The 27626-nt window shown below is 35.9% G+C and overlaps 1 protein-coding gene across 3 annotated transcripts; it reads left to right on the top strand.

The window, feature by feature from the left end:
* The first annotated feature begins 266 nt into the window (after positions 1-266).
* Positions 267-27593, top strand: LOC134535997 (protein YIF1B-A). Of its 3 annotated transcripts, none has more exons than XM_063375483.1 (7): positions 267-452; positions 4999-5196; positions 5876-6105; positions 7768-7904; positions 13430-13585; positions 16766-16859; positions 18378-27593. In XM_063375483.1, the coding sequence occupies exons 1-7, from the start codon at positions 419-421 to the stop codon at positions 18576-18578; spliced, it is 1050 nt and encodes a 349-aa protein (XP_063231553.1). In that variant the 5' UTR covers positions 267-418; the 3' UTR covers positions 18579-27593. The 3 variants fall into 3 exon arrangements, with proteins under 3 accessions (XP_063231553.1, XP_063231554.1, XP_063231552.1); XM_063375484.1 differs by having other exon boundaries at positions 267-458; XM_063375482.1 differs by lacking the exon at positions 267-452 and adding an exon at positions 473-902.
* Positions 27594-27626: the final 33 nt, after the last annotated feature.

Here is a 27626-nt window from a genome sequence, read left to right as displayed (position 1 = left end):
TTCTATATTGCTGACCTATTTTGACTCTTTAAACATTCTGTGTAACTAAAAACCACAATTTGTATGAACGATGAATGTTGGGAGTTAGGACATTTTGAAACCAAAACATTTGCGTTAATTTGTTCCAGCTTCATCTCAAAACCACAAAAGCAAGGAGTCATTGATTATCACATTTTTTTTTTAAATCTGAGGATGATAGTTTTTTTAAGTCTATCGAAAACTCTAATACATGGATAACCGTGCAACAAATTCTGTTTTAAAACTTTGAATTACGATCGTGCTTTGTTTCAGCCATGTCATAATGATGGGAATGTCGGCAGCAGATGTGGCAATGAACGAAAATGTTGATAGTTAATGCCTGATTTCGGCTCTACATTTAAATTATAGTTTACGGTGAAGTTTTTTTCTGTATTTTAAAATGAATTACAACGCAACGGCTGGGGCTAGACATCGTAAGTGTAGGTGATCACAAAAGAAATTACGTAGTGGTGAACTAATTGTGCTTTGCAATTGACATGTGAATGTAAATTTTGTTTAAAATTAGTAGAGTGAATTGCGATTGCTCGTTCAACCTACATTTTACTTTTTGTGTAACGTAAAACATAATTACTTAGAAAATCATTTTTTTTTGTAGGCGCAGCTTGGGCAATGCGTAGGCGTAGGTTATGTACTATTTAATTCGTTCAAAAATTAGGGTAGAAATGCACTTCATTTGTTCGGATTTGTAGGAAAGTCACTTTTACCTTCACCACATCTTTCTTTTGTGATTTTTTTCATGCTAGATGCAAGTTATGTCCCATATGTGCATGTACTAGTACATTTTTATTTTAGCATTAATTTGATAATGATTTTGTGTACAAGTTTCACAGATATATTGGACATATCATGCCATTGTCTCCGCAGTGAGTGTAACTAGTCAGCTATCTTTGCATGTTGCATGTGTTCAAAATTGAATTCTAAGGTAGTAAATTTCTAATGCAGCTTCCACAGTTAAAATAGTTTAAACAAATAGTTTCGAAATTTCAGATATTTTTTTTTATATAACACTAAAGGCATTCCTCTATTTATCATGAGAAGAGCCTTTTCAAAATTCCTACTGGTTTCTGAGAAAGTATCATTTTTAGGTTGCATTAGGTAAGGAGCCAGTACAGTGACGCTGCTGTCTCTATGTTGTGGTTCATTTGTTATTAGTGTTACGGTTACTGTTTTCCACGGAAATTAACATGATTGTGTGTGCTTTCTACAGTGACGTTCATTTTTTTTTTGTGCCTTAATAGTGTAGCTAAGACTGTTTTCAACTAGAGATATACCTGATCCTGTTGTGGCTCTACTGTGCTCTTGATACTAGCTGCAACATGATCCTGTTGTTTTCCAGAAATACTTAGAATACAACGAGGTAATTATGGTGGAAAAAATTTTGTCCCCAGTTATAATGTACTGACATTAAACATCCCTGTGTTTTGGAAAAAATTCTCGACTATGCTGTGTTCGTAAGGATCTCTGTAGAACCACAGGTACACAGTAGGGTGGCGACAACAATCGAGCCAATATCACCTTAAAAACAGTCTTGGAAATTAAAGCACAAAATGGTGATAGCCATGTCATTTCTTAGGCTACCTACTGTAACCAATAAAAGGTAATTTCTCAGAAACCGGTAGGAATTTTGAAATGCCCGTTTGAGGATGAATAGATGAATGTCTAATGTTCAAAAAACTAAATTTGGGATTTTATTTTTTTACAGGAAAGCCTCAACATTATAAATTTATCATTTTTAGTACACAGGAACGAAATGTTAATGTTACAGCAAAATGACAATGGTTGCATTCACAACACACAGCTATTGATACTGTACACAAGGAACAGAGTTTTAAACAATGAAATATTTTTGAATGAATAATCCTTTGGTAAATTTTTCAGATAAAAAAAAAATCCCAAAGTTGTGTTTTTGAGCACTACAGACCCGTATTCACCTAGATAACAGGGTTTTGAAATTCTTACTGAATTCTGAGGAACTCGATATGCCATGAAGTCGAGAGAAATTGTGTCGTAAAAGTTATTAAAAATAAAAAATATATTAATCTAAAAATTATTAAAATTACGGTAACATTGATAATGCAGCAATTGTAATGATGTTGCATCAATATTTACTTGTTTTCAAATGTCAAAAAACATCAATTATTGCATATGTCAAGGTTGTTTCTCACTCCCAAGTTTCCCCCAATATCATGCCACCAGAATCAAATTACCAGCGGTCAACGTTGCAGTGAGCTGGTTGGCTTTCTCGTGATACTCCCATTTCTCCCTCATTCGTTCCACCAATGCTCAATTCTTGTCTCATCACCCCTCATCGTCTCTAATCGCCACGATGGCGACAAGGCGATGAGTCCTATTTCAGTCATCATCAGTAATTCCCATATATGGAAAATGTGGCACTGCATGTAAATTTTACGTGCTATTTTGTGTCGAATAAATACAGTGGCAATGTTCAGGACCGCTACCATGCTGGATTATCGAAATTCAGTGTGGGGAATACCAAGTGTGAAAATGTGAAAAATGTAACCCACCAGAAAATAGGAAACGGTGTACTGGAATTCAAACCGACAGTAACTATGAATATCTAGCAAACTAAAAAATGCAGGCAATGCAGTAATGCAATCTGGCTGCCAAAGTCAAAATCCAGAATACACCAAAAAAAAAATAAGAGTGCGAGCATCGCTATTGGTGCCAGATAAGAGAATGTGCCGCACCATAGAGTACTGGATTAGAGCCCATTCCCTGGACATACCTACAAATAATAATGATTGCAGCTTAAAATGAAATTATATTTTATTTTAATTCTTTTAAATAAATTTTTTTGTTTCAGTAATGAGAAAGTTTTGTATAACCATGTTGCACACTTGCGAACCATTTCAGACAGTCTGTTTGGCTGAACAGGAAGCATTTTCCTTGATGTAAATCAGGTCCAAATTTTTTAAGTGTATTTTCCTTTTATTGGAGCCGTTTCATTTTATAGTTTAAACTTTCGGTCTGCAAGTGCAATGATTCGATAGTCTACATAGCTGCTCCGGCAACAAAGTTTAGTGGCGGGTGCAGAAACTGTGTGATTGCATCAGTCCACCATAGTTCGCACAGACAAAGGGAAACATTAACTGTTTGGTGAATTTTAACGAGATGATTTTAAAGAAATCTACTTTAAATTTTGTGTCCGTGTTTCATATTATAAGTGTATTTACAACATAACACATGTATGTGCTCGCTACCGAGGTTAGATGTTTCACATCTCTGGCGAGTAGGTACTGAAAGACTCGCTCACATTTTTTTTCATAGCCCTCACCAACCGGCAAGTTTTTCAGATTCCATTCAGAACTTAAAATGGTGCTGTTACACGACCTTAAATAATTTAACTACAGTCTTATAATAAGTTAATCTAACCGTACCTAACAAATATTCGGTTGAATAGGGAAATCTTGAGATTCCGTCAAGTCACAGAATAGCGAGTTTTACAGAATCCAGTCAGGACTAAAAAAAAATTTTTTTGTTACTTTTAATAATTAAATTACTTTCAATAAGGCTACCCTACATAAACAAACCTTTAGTTAAGGGCTCTGTCTTCCTGCGCAAACAAATGGGCGTGCAGAGCTTGAGATGAACCCACACAATGTAAAAACTGCTCAAGATATGGTAGTTCTGTTTCCGGGAATTAGTTTTGAATTTGTATTTTTGGAGATAGAAAAAGGCTGAAAACTGGTGTTTTCAAAATAATTGTTTAGTATGATTTTTGAAAGCACTTAAGGGCTTTGCAGTATACCTTTACCTTTATTTCTCTGCTGTATAATAGTAAAAATCTTATCATTAATAGGCCTGCCTACCCTGGCGCACATAAGTTGTGCAGAAGTCCAGGAAAAACAAAAGCACTTTGAAAACTACTCAAGATATCTGAGTGGGGTCTGTTTACGAAAAGCATTTAATAATTCTCAGAGGGCCAAAAAGAACTTTTGATTTCCAATTAAGTTTTTTAACTGTGTTTTTAGAAGAGAGGTAAAGGCTGAAAGGCATGTTTTTGGAGTAATTTTTAGGTGTAAAACAACTGGTGCGGATTCTTGAAAGCACTTAAGGGACTGCATTACACCGTTATCTTCATTTCTCCAGGGTCATCGCTCAAATTTCACAGTTGTCCTATGACAACGAGAAGACTGCGCGTCAGTTCAGAGTCTTGCAATTGAGGCTATACCGTGCTAGAAATACCAGCTAGCATCATGCTTATCATCCCGCCTCATTAACACACATACACTCAACTAGACAGGCCCCTTAAACACAAATGTTCACATATTACAATTTTTGGGAAATCTGCATCCTTAGCATTCAATATTGTATAGTTATTTAACCGTCTACCACATGTCTCTACCATTTCGCTGTTCCTGCAATAAGAAAACCTAACGGTTCACTAAAAATACAATATTATTTAGTAAATCACCATTGGAACCGGTAGATAAAGAATTACTTAAACGGTTTTCAAAAAAATAATAAAAAATAAAAACAATGAAGACATTTATTTTTTTTTCAAAAGAATCACAAAACTCCACAATAAATGTTACTCATGAAAGAAATCAAACTCAGCAGGAAAAAAAAATTATCTGAATGTTGCAGTAGTTTACTCCAATGTGGGACTCATCATTTAGGGGAATGATGTACCTGGCTTCTTTTTTTTTTTTTTTTAACTATTTTGTGCAGGAACATGTCTTCTACAATGCCTTTCACATTTAGTCATAACACAAGTATTCTCTTGCCAAATGTAATATGTGTTACTATAGTTATGTAGCTTATTTCAATAGTCCCTCAATCATATTTAGATACTTCTTGTTGTATGCATCTTTTTTCCTTTCACTGTGTCATGTTAGTCACATGTTAAGTTCCTAAACAGATTTTAGTAGGAAATGCCAATTAAAAGCTTAAGTTCGTTGAACTTTTTTATGTTTTTTTATGTATCTTCGTTTTTAGCTTCCCAGAAGTCAAGTCTGGGCAGGAAGAAAAGGGTTGTTGATTCGTCAGTGATGGGAGCGCCGCCTCCACCACCGGCAAACTACTACCAACCCCCACCTTACAACCCTTACGACCAATACAACCAGCCACAAGGGGGCATGCCACCGAACATGGGAGCCCCATACAGCAACCAGCCACCTCCACCGTACCAGCCCGGTGAGATATCTGTTCTGTTGTGAACCAGTTGGTGTCACATTATGTTATAACTCCAAAGTTTGCGTGTTTTTAATGGATTTTTAAAAAAAAAAATTATTTTTTTTTAAGAGAAACAATTTCTGCAGCAGTCTGTTTTTTTTTATGACTACCATACCTCAAATCAATTGTTAACTAGCAAACATTTCAGTACTCTTGTACGTTCCAGTTAGTTCGAACATTTCAGCAACATCTTGTGACAAGTCCTTCCTGTTAACTGCAGAAAAATCAACCAAAATAAAGCCTGTGTAGCTCTTCTTTGCACTAAAAAAAAATATTAGGACATGTATGTTTATTATTTTAATGCTTTCTTGACTGAAATAAATCACTTAGCAATAATTATAAAAGTGTTAAAAATTATAGCTGGATTTGTGAAAATTTAAGCTTATTGTGTCATTAAACCAATGTTTATTTAATATGTTATATACACACACAGATATAGAGAGAGAGAGAGAGAGAGAGAGAGAGAGAGAGAGAGAGAGAGAGAGAGAGAGAGAGAGAGAGAGAAGAGAGAGAGAGAGACAGAGAGTCGGGGGGGGTTTCAGTGCAAAGTTATTTAAAGTGAGTAAGTATGTAAATGACAAATGTTTCGCTGCAGTGGGGGGTTGACGCCGGTGTGCTTGTTGCCCGCCAACCCCTCCAGAGTACCCGCCGCAGGGGGGGTTCGCGATCCCCGGCCAGCTGCTGGCTGAGCCCATGGTGGCCGACGCGGCCATGCGGTACGGCCAGGCGCTCGTCGGGTCGGGCAGGCAGCTGGTGGACCGCGAGCTGGAGAAGTACGTGCCCGTCTCCCGGCTCAAGTACTACTTCGCCGTCGACACCCGATACGTCACCAAGAAGCTGGGCCTGCTCTTCTTCCCCTTCACGCACTCGGTACGTCCCTCGCGACGTGTCCCAGAGGATCACTTTACTGGTCCAAACATAGTTGCTCAGCATGGTCGAGTGAAATGTGTTCTATCTGGAAAGGCATCTCGTAGTACTTATTCCTTGGCCTGAAATTTTTTTCTAATTTAAGAGGGTAGATGTCTCCCGAATAAAACAACAATAATATCATTCAAGTACAAGCATGCATGCGGTCTTTAATTGTGACCAAAATGAAAAAAAAAAATGGAATTAAAAGTTACATTATAAACATCTGAAAATGGATTTTGTGCATTAATTTTATTAAAATTTAATTGCGTTTGGTGTTTCTTGGACGTTTGCGACAACAATACATTGGTGTATCTTTCTTTATTAGACTTGTGACTAACAAAAAAATACATAGTTTTAACAATAAAATAAATTATTTTCATGCAACATGCTACTGAAATTTTTTTTTGTGCCAGCTACACGCTAAAAGTCTGGCATGACTGTGGTCATGATTCCTGTGGTGATAGAATTAGTCTATGCCCTGTCTAGAAGAATTACGGTGTTCAAAAAAAATTGTGTAATATTTCCATAGACACTATTGAACAATCATAAAAAAAATACTTCAACAGTGTAAGTTTAAATGCTCTATTAACTCTAAATATAATATGACCTGTTTGGCGTTCCCATTAAAACTATATTGACATTCTCTTTGAAAGATTTGTGCAATGGGAGTGCATGACTTGATGTAAGTTTTTGTACATATGCCATTGCTAAGAACTTTTTCTGTTGAAGAAAAACTAAAAAATAAAAAATAAAGAAATGAAATACCCAAAAAAGACAGAAAAACACAAAATTAAGCAAAAAATTGCTGTTGTCAACAAGGATAGAAACACCACAAAATATTCCGTAACAGGAATATGGTCAACAAACAAAGAAAAACAAACAAAAATGTACTAAGAGAACGAAAAAAAACCACAAATGATGACGACACAGAAATATTGAACCCAAAAAAATTCAGCACAACGGTTGAAACGAAACAAAAACACGACAAAATGAAAAGACGAAACAAACACAATAGTTTTCCAAAACAGAATAGAACGATAAAAAACCCCACGAATGATGACAGCACAAAAATATTGAACCCAAAATAATTCAGCACAACAGTTGAAACGAGACAAATACACGACAAAACGAAAAGACGAAACGAACACAATAGTTTTACCAAAACAGAAACAAGCGACGTTTCGGGAACTGCTATCTGCTCCCGTCCTCAGGCAGAGACGCACATGGTACGGAAACACAGGTGCGACTGACCATATTCCTGTTACGGAATATTTTGTGGTGTTTATATCCTTGTTGACAACAGCAATTTTTTGCTTAATTTAGTGTTTTTCTGTCTTTTTTGGGTATTTTATTTTTTAGTTTTTCTTCAACAGAAAAAGTTCTTAGCAATGGCGTATGTCCAAAAACTTACATGAAGTTATATTGACATTCGATAATCTGATACGGCTGTGGTCCCAAATACACTGGATTAATGAGCTTTTACTGTTAAACTGATGTGGCATTTTCAGCAGAGATTACCGTTGTTTGCCCTATTTTAATATGCCTGCAGAAGCGTGGAAAATATGTAATGATGTAGTTTCATAGTTGAGGTTGTGAATTAGGGGTGCGCGTGTGTGCGAACAGGACTGGTCGCTGAAGTACGAGCAGGATGAGCCGGTGCAGCCGCGGTACGAGATCAACGCCCCGGACCTGTACATACCGACGATGGCCTTCGTGACGTACATCCTGGTCGCCGGCTTGGTGCTGGGCGTGCAGGACAGGTACTGTGAGGTGGACTGGAGCTTACACCAATGCCCTGGTAAAATGGCAGTTCAGCCACTTCTTCCAGCCGCTCCGATAGCAGTATTGTCTATAGCAAGGGGGCTGTTATTGGCTAGGAACTACTTTCTTGTGCCCTGATCCACCTAGTTTTTAGCTTGAAACTTTTGTGTTGTGAACTAACTTGTAGGGCTTCATTAATAGTGGTTAAACACTTTCTGAAATTATACTTCGTTAGAATAAGTGAGGTTGCTAAACAGTGTTGAATTCAAATTCCCTCATTTGGAGTGAAGCGGAGGGATACGGAGTGCCGGCAGGGGAGACGGAGGAGTAAAAAAAGGACAAGATGGAGGATGGGACGCGGAGAGAAAATGTGTGTGTAAGGTGCACAGGGGAGGAGTAAGGAAGCGGAACTGCAAAAGGACTGGATCAACGTGTTGCAAGTTGGTTGAGTGGAAGTGATGTGACAAACTCTTGTGTAGCCATTTCTCAGTAACCACTGAACCGCTGGAAAATCCCTTTGGTTGGGGAGTTGTGCAACAACCAATGGCGCCCGAACAAACGTGAGTCGGGGGTGGACAACGTTACAGTACCCTCTCCCTCCTCGTATTTCTTGTCTGCATCCTCGCCGCCTCTTTGCTTCACACTCCGAGGTTATCATTATCATCATCATTATCTGCGCGTTAGGATGATTCATTTCATGTTGATATTTATACAAAAGTGAAAGAGCTGTTGCAGTAAAGTTCCCACCAAAGTGTACTTAGGTGCGGAATTTGGAAATTGGTGGATTGTCCTTATAACTATGTCCCTATAATTTTCACTAAACTATTTTATTCAAACTATGTACAGTCAATGGTGTTTATAATTTAATATCATTATTGAAGTAGAAGGAATATTCTATGATTAGACATAGTGTTTTTTGTATAGTGAAATCATTGCAGCAGCGAGCAAGATGACAAGACAGTAAAACATTGGACTCGAATCAAATCGGGTAGGACCCTAGTTTGAATCTGGTTCATCCTTTACAATTCAGTTTTCCTTGGTTTTCCAATATCACTTCCGGAAAATGCTGGGATTGTCCCTGGCTTGTTACGTGTGTGTTTGTAAGTACCTCGATGTCCAAGAGAGGAATCTGTGTGCATCCATCTCAGGAAAAGAATTTTGAACGAATCTGTACATGGAACTGTTTCAAATGAATCAATTTGGTAGAAAGAATATTTCTGTCCATCACTATGTAACAGTGTCTTATTAAGGTTTTTTTTAATATATAAATTTTCTGCATGTTATGTTTATCCATTTATTTTTGTGACATAAATTTTTTGTGCTACTACGTATATAGCATATTTGTAATACCCTAGCAAAAACTTTAGGGAGACATTATGTACGTTCATTGTTGCAACAAAAATTAAAATATCACAATATTTTATTTGGTGTGTGTGTTTTGTGTGTTAATTAGGGATGGGGCGACCGAATCCAATATCCGCCGAATCCGCCGAATCCTAGGGATTCAAAGGTTCGGCAGGTCTGATATAGGATTCGTCAAAGGATTCGGTTTTTTACTATTTACGGGAAAAAAATACAGTAAAACTCGCTTACGAGGTCTCGCATGTTAGGTTTTTCCGTATAAAGCGTTTAAATTGCCCGAGGTCTCATCATTTACGCCATTAAATGTGTGATATAATGTCCGTTAAAATTTTTTCTGAAACTTCCTGTCTCAAATAATGGCGCACGTAAATATGAAGAAAAGACAAATGAACAACAACATACGAAGAAATATGGATGATGTACCATAACTACAGTACAAACCCAATAGTTATTTTAAGATAATTACCATAAAAAGAACTAATGATTCTTTGTAGAATACCATAATTACTACAGAAGTATGATAGCTACCATATTTGCACTATAGTTACCGTAACAACTGAGATGTATATTTACCGTGATAGTAATGTATTATTTATTTATGACGTAATTTATAAATTAAAGAACATTGTTGAAAAAAAAAAGGATATAGATCTTTGATATGTACGGTTGGCACATGTTGCTAAGAAATAATGGAATCTGAAAGAATGCAGTACTACTACGAAAAGTGAAAATGGTACTCGTGGATTTTTAGGTTATGGCAGTCTCTTTCGTTTTTCAGTAATATCGGCCGAAAATTAACGAGCGTACTGTATCGGAAGTCGGCAGAAATGCTGATTCAACTAAATATTGGCAAAAACCGGCTTCTTTAATACAGCTCTACATTTAATGACATGAGTAAACATATTTCAGACTTCAGGATATTGAAAAAGACTTTAATTTCCATGTAGGTTTATTGTGTGTATGTTTTTTTTGCAAGTGTAAATTGAATGAAGTAAAATGCTTTCATTTTTATTACTTTCAATTGATTAAACTTTAATGACCAGTTACAGATATTTATGTCTCTAATTTTGAGGTTAAGCAATTTTACTAAAGCATTCCAGCCAAGCAGGTTGCCAGCGAGAGACGCTTCTCTTTTGCTGGAAACACTATCTCCAATCGTAGAGCTAATTTAACTCCTGAACGTGCAGAACAAATTATTGTTCTGCATGATAGATTAAAGAACAGAATTTAATACTCTGTGACAATCTCTCTCAGAATTGAAGGGTTTCTGGCAAAAACAACCAATGTCAAAAAAAATGAAATTTTCAGGAGAAACAAATAAAAATGTGATTCTATGTTTAAATTACATCTGGGTATTTACATACACGTGTATACAAGAAAGAAACAGTTTGTTTAAGTTTCTAATGTTGAAATATTATTATTAGCCTTTTTAAAATTATTTAGTTTCTGACATTAGTTGTTTCTGCCCACAATTTTCATGGAAAAAAAAAATCCATACCTTAAATTTATCAGATAATGCAGCAGATATTCTATTTGTACATGTATATTTGAGACAATGACAATATCTCAGTTTATTTAACAAAATTTGTTGAAAGACTATGTTAATTTGATGTATTTCTGATAGTTTCCTTGTTTTTGGTTTTTACATCACACATGATTGAAAACTGAATGAGAAAATAGCACAGAAATAGGATGGTTCACTAAAATGTCTTCACTCGATGCATCCATCACTGTTGTCATCTTCATCTATATCAATATCGCCACTAATACATTCTGGACTCTCTTCCAGCTGTGTGTAAAACATCCTGATTTCTGGCCTCTGAAGGAATGCACACAATCGTTTTAAGTCCTGCATCTTCTCTGGTGAAAGAGAAATTGGATCTCCATACATTGGGTTTAGTTCTATACTTTCAGGAAGCACAGTTTTGTTACGAATGTGGCACTTATCCCAGTGGCCAAAGTATGTATTACTATTCAAAAGATAGGGGCAGTTATCTACGATTTCCATCAGGTGAAGATTTCTGAGAGTCAGGGATGGTCTTGGCATTTTTAAGAAGTAAGGAGCTTGTGCAAGTTTGAAATCATAAAGCATTTCCTGGGTCACAATGACAACATCAAATGGAGATGGTCTGCTGCGACAGCTACTGATTATTTCATTCCAGTAATTTGGTACTTCTGGAGAAGTAGTTCTCTTTTTCTTCTCATTCAGTGAAAGTCTTGATCATTTGGAAGAAAGGAGTGGCCCCTCATCGGAAAAATGTAAGTTAATTTTTTGAAGAGATGGAGGCAGTGAACTAGTATGTATTGGAAATAGACCATTGTATGATTTTTATTCTGTCCAGAGCATCCATTACTCAGTAGAACTAGATGATCAGCAGTGATGGTTTTGCTATTAAAAAAATGTAACAAAATGGACGTTACTTCATTTGCTCCCTTCCTTCTTACTGTTTCTGTATAAACATACATCGTAGCACTGTCATCAGCTAAATCGTGTACGCCAAATACATAATACCATTGTTGCCTAGAGAAGAATACATCACTGGTACGTATGTGGGGCAATGGCAGGTTCTGCACGAAGTCAAACGAAATAACCATGCAAGTCCCTTCTATAGCAGCTTGCTGTATGCTCTCTTCATTTCAAAAAATTTATCGGCCTTTCTCTGATGCAACTCTTTCATCTGCATTAGTATGTTCTTTTCTGTATGGTCTTTTGCACACTCTATTTGTAACTGTAATGCATCACATGTGCAACACAAACCTCTAAATGCCCAAAACACATCATGGCAGAAATGCTGTCATAGAAAATACAGGGTACAGAAGTGGTTCTTCCTAGCCTGAATTGAAAACTTATTACAGCGCTGTGGTATCAGTTATCCAAACTAAACATTTCTTAGCGGGAATTTTGAATGTAATTTTTTTTTCATTATTATTTATTAGTATAAAAGAGTAAATAATGTAAATAGTTTAATTTCCGGATTTAACAAAATCCATAAATTGCACTATGCACACTAATGAATAATGATGGTTTTTATATGTAAAGGATAATTTATATGTACTTTGTTACAAATATTGTTGTTAATATTATTTTAAATGTTAATCATGACTGTTTATAGCTTGTAAGTAAAAACAACCATTGTCATGTGACTATGGTTTTTCTTACTGGAAAGCCAGCTGACATTGGTTGTTTTTGCAGAAGTACCAACATTTCATGCACCTGTATCTTAGTGACTATGAATGTTTTTGTGGAATATGAAATGTCCATAGAAAAATGACACAAATGTTATTCCCATCCTACTAATAACTCAATTTTGGCATTTTTTGACATTGGTTGTTTTTGCCAGAAACCCTTCAATTATTGTCCTGAAAAGTGGAAATGTTGAAACAATGTGAATGTACTTTTCAAACAACATGATTTTTGGTGCTAAGTTTGTTGAAGCTCAGTAAGGACTCCAGAAAAATTGACAAGGATGAAATTTTTCCAAAGATATGTTACATTTACACAAACATATACTTGGTTATGTTAGTTGGATGATATCAGTTACTAATGAACCAATGGAAACAGGTAAGATTCAATGGAATAAAATGTTATTTTTTTTCTAGCAGTGCAAAATGTAAACACACTCTGTAAATAGTTACCCAAAATTAATAAGCCCACTTCATTTTAATACTTTATTCAAACATTATACTAAGTTTAAGATAAAAATAATTTCCCAAAAGTGTAACTGTACCACAAAAGCTCAAGCTCGGCTCGAAGTAAAATTCTTAGGCTCGCAGACCTCTAGCTTATTTATAGAAAAAATCCTAACCGCTAATCTGTACTAAAACTGAAATTTCTCAAGAAAATATTTTTGTCTTTATATACACTTATACCAGAAATGTATCAAACTACATGTGATAAAAGTCAAGGGACTTATAGTGCAAGCAGAATACATCTCACTTATATTAGATATGTGGACATCATCTATTAAAAGATTCGGGTTTGGGTTCGAGATTCGGCAATTCCAGTCGAGGATTTGAGTTAGGATTCGGATTCGAGGAAATAAGGATTCGCCCCATCCCTAGTGTTAATTCATTAGTATGTGAAACCATTGAATACATTATGAATCTCCAGCAAGTAGCAGTACTGAGTGCATGTATAACACAGTGGATGCATGTTGTTTAGGTTCAGCCCCGAAGTCCTTAGCATCCAGGCAAGTTCTGCGTTAGCTTGGACTGTAGTGGAGATTTTGGCTGAGTTGGTGACCTTGTACATCACGAACATACAGACCAAACTGAAGATGCTTGACTTGTTGGCATTCGGGGGATACAAGTTTGTAGGGTGAGTACACATGGTTTTCTTTGTGTCTCTGGCATGCTTCAGTTCCTGGGTTGGAGTACCGTGCGAAAGTCTGGAGAATGACTTGGTTATTTCAATTCACTGGTACATTTCGTGATGAGATGGTAATAGTGAGGGAGCCATTAGACAGGTATTTTCATGTACAGGAGACTCCCGATTATTCAGGGTAATGACTGGCCAGGGGTCCATGGATAACTGAAAAACATGATTAAAGCAATGTCAAAAAAACTGATTAAATTTTTTTATCTTGACTATCTAGACAAACATTGTGACAGACGCCCCTCAATGTAATGCCGTAATTTGTTACAGTAAAACAGAGCGCTAGTCAAATAGATTTTTTCCATAAAAGTGTATGTATTTTAATCAAAATAATTTGTTTTCAATCAAGTAAGTGTGCTGGCAGTCTACCCTTTAATCAAAACATTACATTCATTAAAAATTAAATTTACAGTACTTATATTAGTGATGGCCCGATATTCGATATTCATATTGGAGATCGGTAATATCGGCACATTTTTCAATATCGGATATCGGTAAACACTTGCGATATTTTGATAACTGATGTTTGCTCTCGCCAATAATACTTCTCACATAATCTTAACCGTAATTCCAAGCTTATTTTCCGCGGGCGTAATTTATCTTTCTTCACATCAACATATTACCTAGTAATTCCAAGCATTTTTTCCACTAAAACAATTTCAAGCCTATTTCTTCTTTCTGATACTGCAATGCATCCCGACGGTACAATCCTTCCATGTGTACACAAATCCCAGTCATTAGTGCATATTTATTCGTTTCAGATATTCGCAAAATGTTTTCGCTTGATGAATTTTCGAAGCTCACTAAGTGTACATAAATTGAAAACATAAACAAAAATAATTATGATATTTAATTTAATAAGTGGTGTAGCCGTAAGTAAACATGAAGAAGAATAAAGTTGCTGTTTGATATAACAGGCATTTTCTTTCCGTGTCGTTTCATGGTCGCCAACTGCTGATCTATACAAAGACGTTACGTAAGTTTTATAAAAGCTATAATATGAAACGTGTTTAAGTAGGGCAAGTTGCAGCAAAGGTATTATGTTGGCTATATTGAGTGCATTGCCAACAACATAAATAAAGATGTTTCATTTTATAAACTCTGCAGTACGTTTCAAAGTTGTATTGAAATTACTTTTCACGTATTTTTAACGTGTTTTCGCACCAATGGAGTGATACACTTGAACAATGGTCACAAAATTTGCTAATTGAAGACCTTCCTTTCTAGCGTGTCGTTTACCGTGATGAGATTTTACAAAGAGTACAAAAGTTTGATGTTTTTCGGACGGTATTTTTCGTAGATTACAGTTGAGACATTGGTCTAAGTACATGCAGTGACTCGTGAATCATACATTATAAGCAAATATACTAGAGACTAATACCGGACAGCTACAAGATTTTTGTGTGAAAACGTGGCGTTGTTTTCACCTCAGTCCGATAGATGGCAGACGGCATGCCTCTTGCCGCTAGGTTATTTTTCACACTCCCGCCTGTGTTAGTATAGAGCTGTCCGGGTTATAAGCATTATTGTTTGCGAGTACAATGCGCAATGCCGTTGAAAAGTGTCATCTGGTTACATTTTCAAGTTAAAACCAATGATAAAGCAAAAGCAATTTGCAATTATTGCTGTAAAGAAATGTTGTGTGGCGGGAAATCTTTTAGGAAATTCAATACATCAAATTTGTGGAATCACTTATCCCTGCATCCGTGAGACTGAAATTGTTAGCCAGAATATATCTTGGCTTTCCACCTGCCTCAATTCATTCTGAAAGATTGTTTTGCTCTGGAGGTGGAATTTGTACCAAAAAACGGAATCGTCTTTCACCTGAACACATTCAAATGCTAACATTACTCCACAAAAATCTGAAATTTGTTTCCTTGTAGTTACAATATGTTTTTTTTGCATACTGTAAGTAATACCTACACCAAAAGATTGTTTTATCTGGCCTTGAAAAACAATTTAATTTTTTAAGACCTTGAATTTAGAGAGCTTATTTGTAGGCCATTATGATAATTTCATTATTAGCGTTCATTTAATGTGAATTTACAATATTTTACAATTAATAAAAATAATATACTTTCACATAAGTATGTTTTATTAATATTTAACATTTGTCATTATTGTCTCTAACAATACTCCAGAACCACAATTTTATTGAATCAGTGTTAGAAATGAGATAGGCCTGTTATAGAAGTATCGGGTATCGGATCGGTAAATTTGGAAATATCGGAATCGGTATCGGTATTGGGTTTTTGGATATCGGGCCATCACTAACTTATATATGTCTAAATACATTTTAAGTACATTTAAATAAATGTTGAATAACATTTTGAGACTAAACAACCAAAAATTAAATTACTAAAAAATTCATGTACCACATTGTTTACATTTTAGGGCTTGAATATAACATTCCTAGGTAGGGGCTACCAACATTTATGAGTTAAAAAATAATAATCTTTTTTATATAGTAGATATATTTTGGTTATAATACTGTATTAAAAAGCATAAACTTGAAATTTTCTATTATTAGAAAAATTATTTAACCTGTTAACTTCATTCCATAATCTTTTGTTCAATAAATGCTTTTCTGCCATGATTTGACATTAGCCCATCCTAGTAGGCGCAAGGTAAAATAGATCTGAACGCTTCTTGCTTTACTCTCCAGAGCTGCTGCTGACATGCCGGATGGCGAAACATGAAAGTTGGCTGAACAGTCAGTCGTCGTCGGAAATAGATTTTCAGTGAAGGAAGCGTATAGCTATTAAGGAAATAGTGAAATATTGTTTGTTGATTCGTTACATTACTAATTCATTGTATTAAATGCTACACAAGTGCCGTTTCCATTGTACATGCACGAAAATAAAAAGTCAAAAAGAATTTTTGTCTTAATGGTTTATAGAAATATTACACAATTAACCCTTAAACCGGATAACCCGGACACTGGTAATCAGGAGTCTACTGTATGTATATAAAATTTCATTAAATAGTTTGCATGTTAACTGTTTTTACCTGTGGCAGAGTATATTATTACTTGTATAGTGAACGGTAGTGGATATAGTCTCATCAAATTGCTTTCACATCTGAAGGTTGCAGTGCATATGGAGATTTTTTTTTCTCTTACAGCATTATCTTCGCCGTCCTGCTGAGCTTGGTGTTTCATAAGACTGGATATTATCTGGGACTTGTCTACTTCAGCTTTAGTTTGTCATTCTTCCTGGTAAGTACATATTTACCTAGAGCCATTTTCCATGCCCACTCTGCTAGCCCTCGTTCACAAAACAATTGTTTCAGGGAGCATGCTTCATGATTATGCTCAGAAGTTGGGAAGGTTTCGTGGTACTGTATTTTCAAATATAACTTTTCTTTTACGTTTATCTCCCTTTTCCTTTCCCTAACTTTTTATAAAAAATAATTTTCCATAGATTTTAACATGAGAAATGTTTTTATGACTTAAAGAAAAGGTTTTTTTTTAAATTCTTTATATATGTTTATGTGTATATGGATACATATAAATTCTATAAAACACTGCATAGTTATATGCTCGCGCATAATCGTCACACCAATATTTTAAGGTGTCAAAATTTGGAGAAAAAGAAGTCTCGCATAAACATAGCATGTTGTTTTTGGTCCCTTGGTTAGATTCTGGACGCTTTGTGTGGGTAGTTTTCCCGTATAAAAGATGTATATTAGAGTTGAAATTTAATATTCTTTCGGATATTATCGCTTACTTGTTAAATTTAGAGAAATATGAAGTTGTTTGATGTGTAAATTTTCTTTTAATAACATTTTCAAACTTTATAACCTTTATCTGTTCGTTTTTGTCACCGCTGTGTACCACTTATAAACATATAGCCAGCGCTAGGTAGTATCATTCATGTTTGGTTTTGTTTGCCCTGCCTGCATTTTTAGTTTGCTGAGAGTTTATCATAACTGTCGGTTTTCGTTTCAATACAGCGTTTCTGATCCTCTAGTGGATTACATTTCTCGTTTGACATTTCACAAGTACATTTTCTCCATAGAGCAGGTTATTACAACTTGTTTTAAATACCATTGTACTGTATACTAATTTTTCTTTAGTGCTTCCTTTAACACTATATTGATGTTTAGTAATCGGCAAAATCTCTAGTCCAGCATAAGCATGGTTCTGAACATGCTGTATTAAAGTTCTTTCACTGTATTATGATGCTGTCAATTTTTCTTAAAAACAATTATGTTTGATTTCTGTTGGGTCGATACCAATTCTGAACTCTGCAGATTCCATCATGGTTTTGGAATTGAAGCTGGTGTTTCTTCCACTATAGCACACAATCTCGTATAGATTGCCATATTTAGGGATCCAAAAATAATTTAAAAGTATGGTCAAACAAACGTATTCTTTTTAAGATGGCAGAGTTTGGTTATGTATTATTATGTAAACTATAACGGTCCAAACTTCAAAATTGTGTAGGAAAACCTTTTATAGTCAGTTCTGCGTATCTTATGTTTGAATCGGCTTTAGTAACAACCTGCATTATCATAGGTGACCCGTTATCTTGCAAGATAGATAGATAGATGAGACTGGGAAAACAGGTAGCTGAGAGAAATTTATTGAAGTAAAAGAGTGTGACCCTGATGAGAGCATGTGGCCTTCTGTGTTTTTTGCAGTGTTACACGTAAATGTATTCCTTTGAGTGACCCTTGCTGTTGACGGGTTTTGTCGTGACCGCCGCGTCGTGTGTGTGCCGTTTGGCTCCAGCTGCGCACGCTGAAGGTCCACGTGTTGCCGGAGGCCAGCGTGGAGCGGCACGACCCCTACTCCGGCGGCTCCTCGGCGGGCGGCAAGCGGCGCTTCTACTTCTTGCTGTTCATCGCTGCCGTCCAGCCGGTCATGATGTGGTGGCTGTCGTACCACCTGACGTTCGCCCCGCACGTCCCCGTGCCTCCTGCCGCCGCGTAGCGACGCGGGCCTCCCCCTCCCCCTGCCCCCGCGAGGCCCAGTCGTGCGTTGCGAGACTCCTGAACAAGTGCTTTAGGATGTATCATCTCCCGGTTTCTGAACAGAATTGCGGAGAAACATAAAACCTGAGGTGACAAGCATACAAATATACATTATTCCGAGTTACATGTGTTTCGTGATTTGTGAAAATTTAAGAAGTTCTCGCTCTTCAGAGGGTATTCCGTACGTGTGTCAAGGATGGATAGCATCAAGACCGGTGTGATTATTTATTCTCTGCTGACACCGAACTGAATTTTTTCTTTTTGTTGCATCATCTTGATGACTCTACAGAAGTTCTTGGCAAATGTGCTGTACTTCATGTCATGTTGTTAATCAGTTGCAATTCATTCTTAACTACAGCCTGAGAAATACATGTAAAGTTTTTTCAAAACTGTTGTGTGGCAAAAATTTTAATCTTCATAATTGAGTATGAGGAAAATTAGCACTATCATGTCTACAATTTTTTGGTATGTTCAGTATAAAAATTCCAATACATCATTATAAATTGCACACTTGCCCATGATTTATGATGTTTACTACTGTAGTTTTGTATAGTAACGATCTATTGTTTGTGTTATTACAAGATTTGATTAGAAAGTTTTAAGACTCGGTTTGCAATTTTAAAATAGTATATTAAAAGTTAAAACCTATTTAAGACTACACTGCTTAAGACATTTTCCCACTTAAAAGTCAGACTAATGTAGCACCAAGCAATTAACCTTAACATCCCTTGTATAATACATTTTAAGGTTAATATATTTTCCTGCTTAAAAAGCACTAAATCAACACAAAAAATGTTTGTTATCCATCATAAATAGTGATAAGTGCTTTTTCTTTATCAGTGGAAAATGAGTTTTATTGCTAGTTAAATATTCCAGGAAATTTTGATCTTGCAAATTTCTTTGTAAAGAATTGCATTCACAAATTTTTGTATCCATGCAGTCTTTTTTTTAAATCTTTAAATAGATAATCAGGAACACAGTATGTTGGTAGAAGATTATTACCGTAACGCATCAGCCTGATTAAAGCGGCAGCGTGAGGCAGAATCACATGATTATTTTCTTAATTGCAGACAAGATTTTAAAAATAATATCTCTTTTATACATATTTTTATCTTTAAGAAGAAAATTGTGGTTATAAACACTTAATAGATAACCATCATAAAATTTAAAATGTGATTAAACCGAACATGCATGTCGGTGTTTTTGGCAGACGCTGTCAATCAGGGCGGAAAGATAACCAGTTATCTCCGGGTCAGCCACTATTATTAAGTATTGGTGGCACGAGTCTTGAAACTTTCTAGTTACATCCTGTAATTATCCTTACATTTGAAGAACATAACTATAACTCATTTTTCTGAGTAATAAATGTACTTGTTTTTTTTTTCCTTAACTGGGTTTAGGTTGCGCCATATTTTTGTAATATATAGTCATAGATTGCAATACAGGTTTTTTTTCTTCTCCCCACACATGGATAGCACCTAGCATTGAGTACTTGTCCGTATTCTTGAACTTTGGTGAAATAATACGTAAATTGTTTTCTCTCTGCGGTAAAAGGTGGGAGTCTGTTAATGGATATCAAATTGTAACCAGGTATAATAGCTTGGGAAGATGTGATTTATGCCTTCTGATGCTCAAATTTCGTTTAAAGAACTATAAATAACTGGTAGTAAAAAAAAACCTAACATATCATTCATTTATATGCTTTTATGGACCAGAAATAATATTTATTCAGTTGCTTTTAAAAAATCATGACGACGTAGGCTTTAAATAGCTTGCTCAGTAAGTTTATGTTTCTAGCTATTAAATATTGCTAGATAAGAAAAATCTGTATTAATTGTATAGAAACTGCAGGAAGGGGAACACCAGAATGAATGAAATAAATATATAATTAGCATCTGCATTTCTAAACATGGTTCATTGTAGAACACTGGGAAAAAAAATTGGCTCCCAATATTTTTATGGAATACATACCTTAACTTTTGTCGTGGGGCGGGGGGAGGGGGGGGGGTGTTTCGAATGGACGAAAAAGGAGTAATTTGGGCGCCACCACGTGGAAGGGCACGTGGACCCGGCTACGAACTCTCGGCTCAGGGTCGTGACGTGACCCGTGTGGGGCTAGGCTAATTTCCCCCCCTCGTGCGTCGTGTTCGTGGGCTCTTGAGGCGTCCCACATGCCTCGGAACTCAGGGAATTATACACGTGACCACTGAACCACACATTCTGAGCTAGTGATTTTATTACCAGCGATTTTATTACACGGCACGTTACAAAAAGGTTAAAAGAGTTTTACGTAAAGTACTAAAAAACACTGTTGCGGGTGATAACCAGTTTGTAGGCTGACCAGGTCACCGCGTGGCCTGGCCTCGAGAGTAAATCACGTATTACGCATATGAAATATCTGTAAACAGAAAACAAATATTTATGCGAAAGAGTCTACCACCTGGAGCAGGCCTCGAAAAAGTTAAAAGGTTTTAGATTTATTTAAAGATGCGACGAAAACTAATGGATCAGTGAACAAAAGAGATGAAGTCGACAAGGTGCGCGGGCCGCTCCTACTCCAGACGGCGAACGGAAACAGACTGACGAGACCAGAGCATCATGGCCGCCGGGAAGCGTTAAGTTCCCGTTATGTTACCAGGTAGCCGCCCGGTAACATACTTAACCAAACAAATATTATTTAAAAAACAAACAAAATTTAAGTACACTTATTTATAATTAACAACCTTTAGTTATGGTGTTATTTCTTATTAAAGTTTAAAAACTATTGGCGGGTAGTTCTGCGGCGCTGCGCCGTCCATACTTACTAAAACTTGAGGCGTGACAATTAGGGATATTTTATTACATAAAAAGGTTTATACATTATGCTTATTTTAATAAAAGAAAGGGGTCGTCGCACCGACTCTAACACCGCCTCTTGCCGGGCGCCCAACACACACACACGCACACACGCACGCACGGGGCGGGAGGTTTGAATAGAGGGTGGTGGTGGGAGGAGAGGGGTGGCAACGGCGTGAGGCACATCGGGCTTAGGGAGGGCGTAGCCCCGGTCGATGTCACTTTATTTGCCAGTGCATCAAATATTACTACCACAAAGCTTTTGGAACTGTAGGAATTAATATAAATTTAATGATGGAGTTTTTCTTCAGTTTTGTGAACTTTTGTTTGTACAATACTAGACACATTTATTATAATCAAAGCAGATTCTTATACTGTTAATATCAAAACATTATTACATTCTTAACATAAGATGAACTGCTTTCAACTTTTATCATTAATAAAATAACTGTTCGAAAATGCATTTGATGATAAAAATTTATATTTTTATGCTCAATCACGGCACTCATAAAATAAATTTTTTTACAATGAAAAATTTTGCTTTCATTATTTGAGAAATTATTTAGTGTATTGGATGCTGATGTCTCTTTAAATACAAAAAAAAAAATTCTCAGAATTTCAGCATAACAATAATTGTAGCAAATGATTTTTACGTTCTACACCATAGTTAAACTGATTACAAATTTTGAAGAATATGATTTCCTTTCTTAAATTAATGTTAAAACAAACAATATTAATAATGGTTTTATTTAAACTAAACCAACCCAAAAACTTATTTTATTTTGATTATGTTTAATAATTTTATTAATCACTTCTGATTATATTATTTATGGCATTGCTAGAACAGAGTGGGCATGATTATGGCACTTCACTAACCCAATGATACGTATTGTGATATGTCTGTGGTAGCACATCTAAAACTGTAATGTCTTAAAGTTTTTGCTCATAATTAACATGAATTCCTTATGCTGTAGTAGGGGTGTGATTGTTCAATTACCATGTTTTATTTGTTTTTCAGCAGTCTTTTCTTTTTTTCATAAGAATAAAAAAAATATATGTTTTGTAAAAAAAATGTATTTAGTTGCAACTTTTAGTGCATGCTTGAAAAAAAACCTTAATTTTTTTATTGAAAATTTATACAGTTCTTTTGTGTAATTTTTTTCCATTCCTTGATGCATGTTTGAAGGAAAAAACAAAGCTCATAGCAATTGTATGGTTTCATAAAAAGCTTAATAAATAAGATGAGTTATTTCTAGGCCTGTACAAATATCAGTTTTTTAGTTCGAAATGAATACAGATACTGAACTATTCTCAAATATGAATATTGAATTTGAATAGTTGGAATGAGAATTAGTATCCAACTTAGTTTTTTTTTAACATGTAACAATTAAGGAAAGAAAAAGTACTTGGTAGTGTAGTGGCTACTCAGAAATAGACAAATAATACTAAAGAAAAAGGTTAATTAGGTTAAGTTAGCTAGAATAATTAAACTTTAAGTATTTGTTAAAATAATTAAATTTTGAAAGGCAAAATTGTTTTTTTAAACTGCTAACCTAACCTAACCTAATAAAATCAAAACCAAACAACCAACCTACATACCTACCTTTTTATTTATGTTCCTGTTGGTCTTAATTCCCAGAACCTGCTACTCTACATATTGGTCCAGAAAATTTTTGTTTACCTCAAAATGCAGTGAAATCCAATCCATTTGATGAAAAATGTGAATTTTTTTTTTTTTTTTAATTGCTGTATATCCAGATTTGTAATTAAATGAGCTTGTATTTACATATTTAAACCATAGGCGTGCGCACGGTAGGTGCCACAGGTGCCTTGGCACCACCATTAGGGTTAACTTATTTTGTTTTTTACAAGAAGAAATAATACATTCTTACAAAAATCCGTATTATTTCCAAAAAAATATGTTTTCCAATCGTGTCAAGTTACAGATATGTGCTCATAACACTATCAGTATATCAATTATCAATCGAACCAACTATACACACGGAAACAAGCCAGTTGCAATTACTTGTGTTGTAAACGCGGGCCGCGGCTACGAAACCAAATATTGTAACGAAACTTCTGAAATGTAAATACTTCTCATAGTTCTCCTCGAATTACATAGAATGCGCGCTCGGCGTCCACTGTTCACTCTACTCGGCAGGCGCACGGAATAATAGCCGCCGTCCGCCAGGGTTTATTTAAAAAAAGAGAGAGAGTTTAGTTAGTTAAAAGGATAGGCTTACTCGATGACTTATATGCAGTCGCCGACAAAACATTTTTGTTGTATTCCAAAAGTTAAAACTTTTGCCCACTCTTATTTGAGTATTTTTATTATCTTAATATTTTACATATTTTAGGTATTTTACAAAAACTCCCTTCATTTGTTGATTTTAAAACTTAACATTTGAGAATGTTTTTTCTAGCATTTATTTGGCGTCTTCAGAAAACATATAAGTACGGTTTTTCAAAGCCACCAGCATGAATTCCGTGCAAACAATTTGTGCAATTTACTTTATGACTCAACAAAGCTTAAAACTGTAAATAGTTTAGTAGTTTTCCTGGTGATTATAACGTTCAAAGCCATAATTTGTCATAAAAAATGTTAAAATTTTTACATCTGTGTATTTTATGTTTTGTTCGGAAACACCTTAAATAGCATCATTTTGCGCTTTCAAATCCAAATTTTTCCGGGGCCCCCGCTTTAGACTCGGGTCTGTGAATGACAGTGCTGTTGTGTAATCTGGCACCACCAATACTGAAGTCCTGCGCACGCCTATGATTTAAACCCTAGTTATTCACACATTTTCCTTGTTAACTGTTGTCAGGTAAACTATATTTTAGTTCAGTGATATTATAAACACAATTTCTGCTAGTTCCATCTGAAATCCGAAATCATTATGTTTTTTATTTTGTTCTTGAGTTTCAGCGTCTTAATTATTCATGGATACATACAGAAAGCTGCTACTGTGTCGCATGGTGTTAGATCGTGACTATTGATTTGTATGCCATTGAAATTATGGCGTTTCCTTTTTTTGATAGCCATTGCAATGGAATGTCCATGTTTGTTGATTTTTTTTTTCTCTCTCTACTGGTATGTGAGACCAAATTAATACAAATTATAGTTGGTTTTTGAGTTTGAAATGTCACAAATATGCAGTGTTTTATATCGTTCACACAATTTTTTGTTTCTGTTAGCAAGACAGTAGTGAAAATACATTGAATACTTTTCGTGTATTTAAAAAGTGATTTATTGTTCATGTTTTTGATTATGAAAGACCTTTAAAACCTCAAAAATGGGTAATCACAAGTATGCTATGTCAAATATTCATTATTTTAAAGTGTTAGTTTATGAGGTTGAATTGAATGCAAGTAATAAACTATTCATATTAGACAGTTTGAATATTTGCACAGGCCTAGTTATTTTTGTGTATTCAATGCCAGTAAATAATTTTATTTTTTTAATTTTGGAAATTATAAGTATGATATGCGATATTCTGATTTATCCTTTGGTAGTCTTTTTATTAACCTTTAGTACATGTTATATATGAATAGGGACTGCAAAATTAGCATCAATATTTTTTCCAAAACTAGCATGTGTAATTTTATAAACTAAGCCAAATAAATTAGCTTTATTTATGCAACTTTTAAAATGCTTAATGCAAATTAACATTCTAGAATTTAAAAAAGATATGTTGTAAGTCCTCACTTGATAGATACTTGTTTGACAGACATTCGTTATAACGGATATTATAGTTTGTTGCCTTTAATTTGGTCAACAGCTGCTAAACTTGTTACTACGCGCATTTTTGCTTCCTAGCTTATGAATGGGCAGGGTTGGTACTTCTTGAATAGTCTGTATATACACTCGAATCCAAGTGCTTCACTTGCATGCACAATTGTTTTAAAAGAGGATCTGTTCATGTTATGTTTTAAAACGTGTTCTGTATTTCAATACTGCAAAATAATTACGTGAACTTTTTATGTGTGCAATCATCAGCTAGGGATAAAGTTAGTCAACTTACACTTTGCAATAAAATGTCAGATTACTTATATATTCTGTAAAATCTTTGAAAAGTTATTACTTACATGCAGGACAACCCAACGAGGGGCTAATACAAAATTTGCATTCATCCTGAGAATAAATATCAGCCTCAAATTTACACACGGTTTACGGGGTTAAATTGTACTCAGCGTTACTCAGGGATAGGGTGGACGAAGCTCTGGTATTACAGTGCTCCTGGTGTTGTTCTTTGCCGAAACAGGATAGACACCAACTCGCTGTGTAGAAAAATCTACAACTATGACTGTAGAATATATGATGATTGGAACGATGCTCTCCTCCATCAAGTTATAAAGGGTTGGTCGCACCCATGGCGATATATATAAAAACTGCTCTGCTTAGACTGGAGTCTTGAAACACACGAAGGCAGACATAGACCGATGTGGATATGCTGTGGAAGCGACTGCGACTAAGTCTGTGTGAAGAAAACAGACCTCCCCAACTTGTGCTAGCAAAGCTACATAAACTCGCGGTCGCCGCGCAGCTTCACGTCCTCAGTGTGGTATCCCTGGATCAGCGGGACCGGCCCTCACACTGGGGACGTCTTGAATGTGCATAACCCAAGCTCAGAACTTTCCATTCTCTCCTTCTCCCTTACTTTGATCTGATAACGAACAACTATGCTAGGAGGAACGATGGAAGAACCTCCACTTAAGATTTTGGTGAGCGGATGAAATTCTGCAACACTGTTATAATGTGCACCGAGGGAAAATATAGCAGGAAACGGAATATCAAATCGTTAGTAGAATATACAGCAAATACAAAATAAATACCATATTAACTGCTATGAATTAACCTTGTTTCGTCCCACTTGCGCAATCTCAATACTTAAAACACATGAAAAAGATAGTTTAACATATTTACAGATAAAGTACACACATGGTGCTGAAACAATAATTAAGTCAAACATGCATGTCCTAATGTTTACAATGTGCGTATGTTTTCTTCCGTGCCTGTAAAATCAGAGGGTAAGAGGCAGTGCTAATATTAACGATGCACGTGACAGAAAATTTCAGGTAACTCACCCCTTCCACCAGTCCGTGAGTCCTGTAATGACTAGGGAATTTGCGCAGGACATTCACAGACTTGCCAGACGGTGATCTGCACAAGCCATTCTATTTCAGTTTTATTTAAAGCCAGCCATTAGTCCTTTGTACAGGCTGTGTGTGTTGGTGGTGTTTTAACCCGACAGTTCTTTACAGTTTCTTACAGTTTGTAGCATTCAGTGAAATCTTATTATATGTGTGTGTAATTCTACGTAGGTTGTCAGATATTGGCTTAAATTATACATTTTGTAATAATGGCTTACTTGTGCTAGTTATGTGGGTAAATAATTTTTTTTTTACTTGAACTTAATCTGTAATTAAAATTAACATGCCTTTACTTCAACATATTTCAAATGGTTAATGACAATTGATTTTTTTCAAATATTTCTTTTGAGTTTTATTACATTTCTCATGTTTTGTATAAAACATTATGCCAAGAGAGACACATAAGCTAACTTTAAAAAAATTAACATTTTATAATGGTAAGAAAAAAAATTGATTACACCCTAGCATATTGTTACGATTTACCTGCGGGGGTTCGTAAAGGATAGCCCAATTAAAGATTTTTATCACACACACAGCTTTATTTATTACCACTACTTGTCACTTACAAATAATCTTCTAAAATGGCAGATAATTAACTACACTTAAAGAAATGTAAATTCCCCAGTCACTCGTTTCACACACCTCGCTGGGCCGCACTTCCGGCGCAACTCTCGCCGCAGCACCCCTCATGGGTCTCCGCCGCGGGACTCCGTCGCCACACTCCGCCGCCGCCGTCACACCCTTCGCCGAGATCCCACACGACGACTCGCTCGCAACTTCACTCGGGACTCCGCCGCGCCCGCGACTCTATCGCCCGGAAACTCCCGACTCCGCTGAACTCTCTCACTCCCTGCCCTGGAACCTTCGTCCAAGGACTTCGCCACTCTGCCGCACCCGCGGCACTATCGCCCGGAAACTCCGCCGCGGGAGAACTCCCCACTCAGACTCTCTGCCCTGGAACCTTCGTCCAAGGACTTCGCCACTCTGCCGCACCCGCGGCACTATCGCTCGGAAACTCCGC

Source organism: Bacillus rossius, chromosome 10 (genome assembly GCF_032445375.1).
Source record: "Bacillus rossius redtenbacheri isolate Brsri chromosome 10, Brsri_v3, whole genome shotgun sequence".
Taxonomy (NCBI): domain Eukaryota; kingdom Metazoa; phylum Arthropoda; class Insecta; order Phasmatodea; family Bacillidae; genus Bacillus; species Bacillus rossius.
The sequence above is the reverse complement of the archived record's forward strand: the minus strand, read 5'-3'. Positions and strand labels throughout refer to the sequence as shown.

Bases quoted from the DNA above. Each gene is read 5' to 3' on its own strand.
- LOC134535997 (XM_063375482.1), top strand. From the start codon at position 776: ATGCTAGATGCAAGTTATGTCCCATATGTGCATGTACTAGTACATTTT. The intron at 6,106-7,767 runs GTACGTCCCTCG...GTGTGCGAACAG, and splicing joins TCTTCCCCTTCACGCACTCG to GACTGGTCGCTGAAGTACGA. The intron at 13,586-16,765 runs GTGAGTACACAT...TTTCTCTTACAG, and splicing joins GGGGGATACAAGTTTGTAGG to CATTATCTTCGCCGTCCTGC.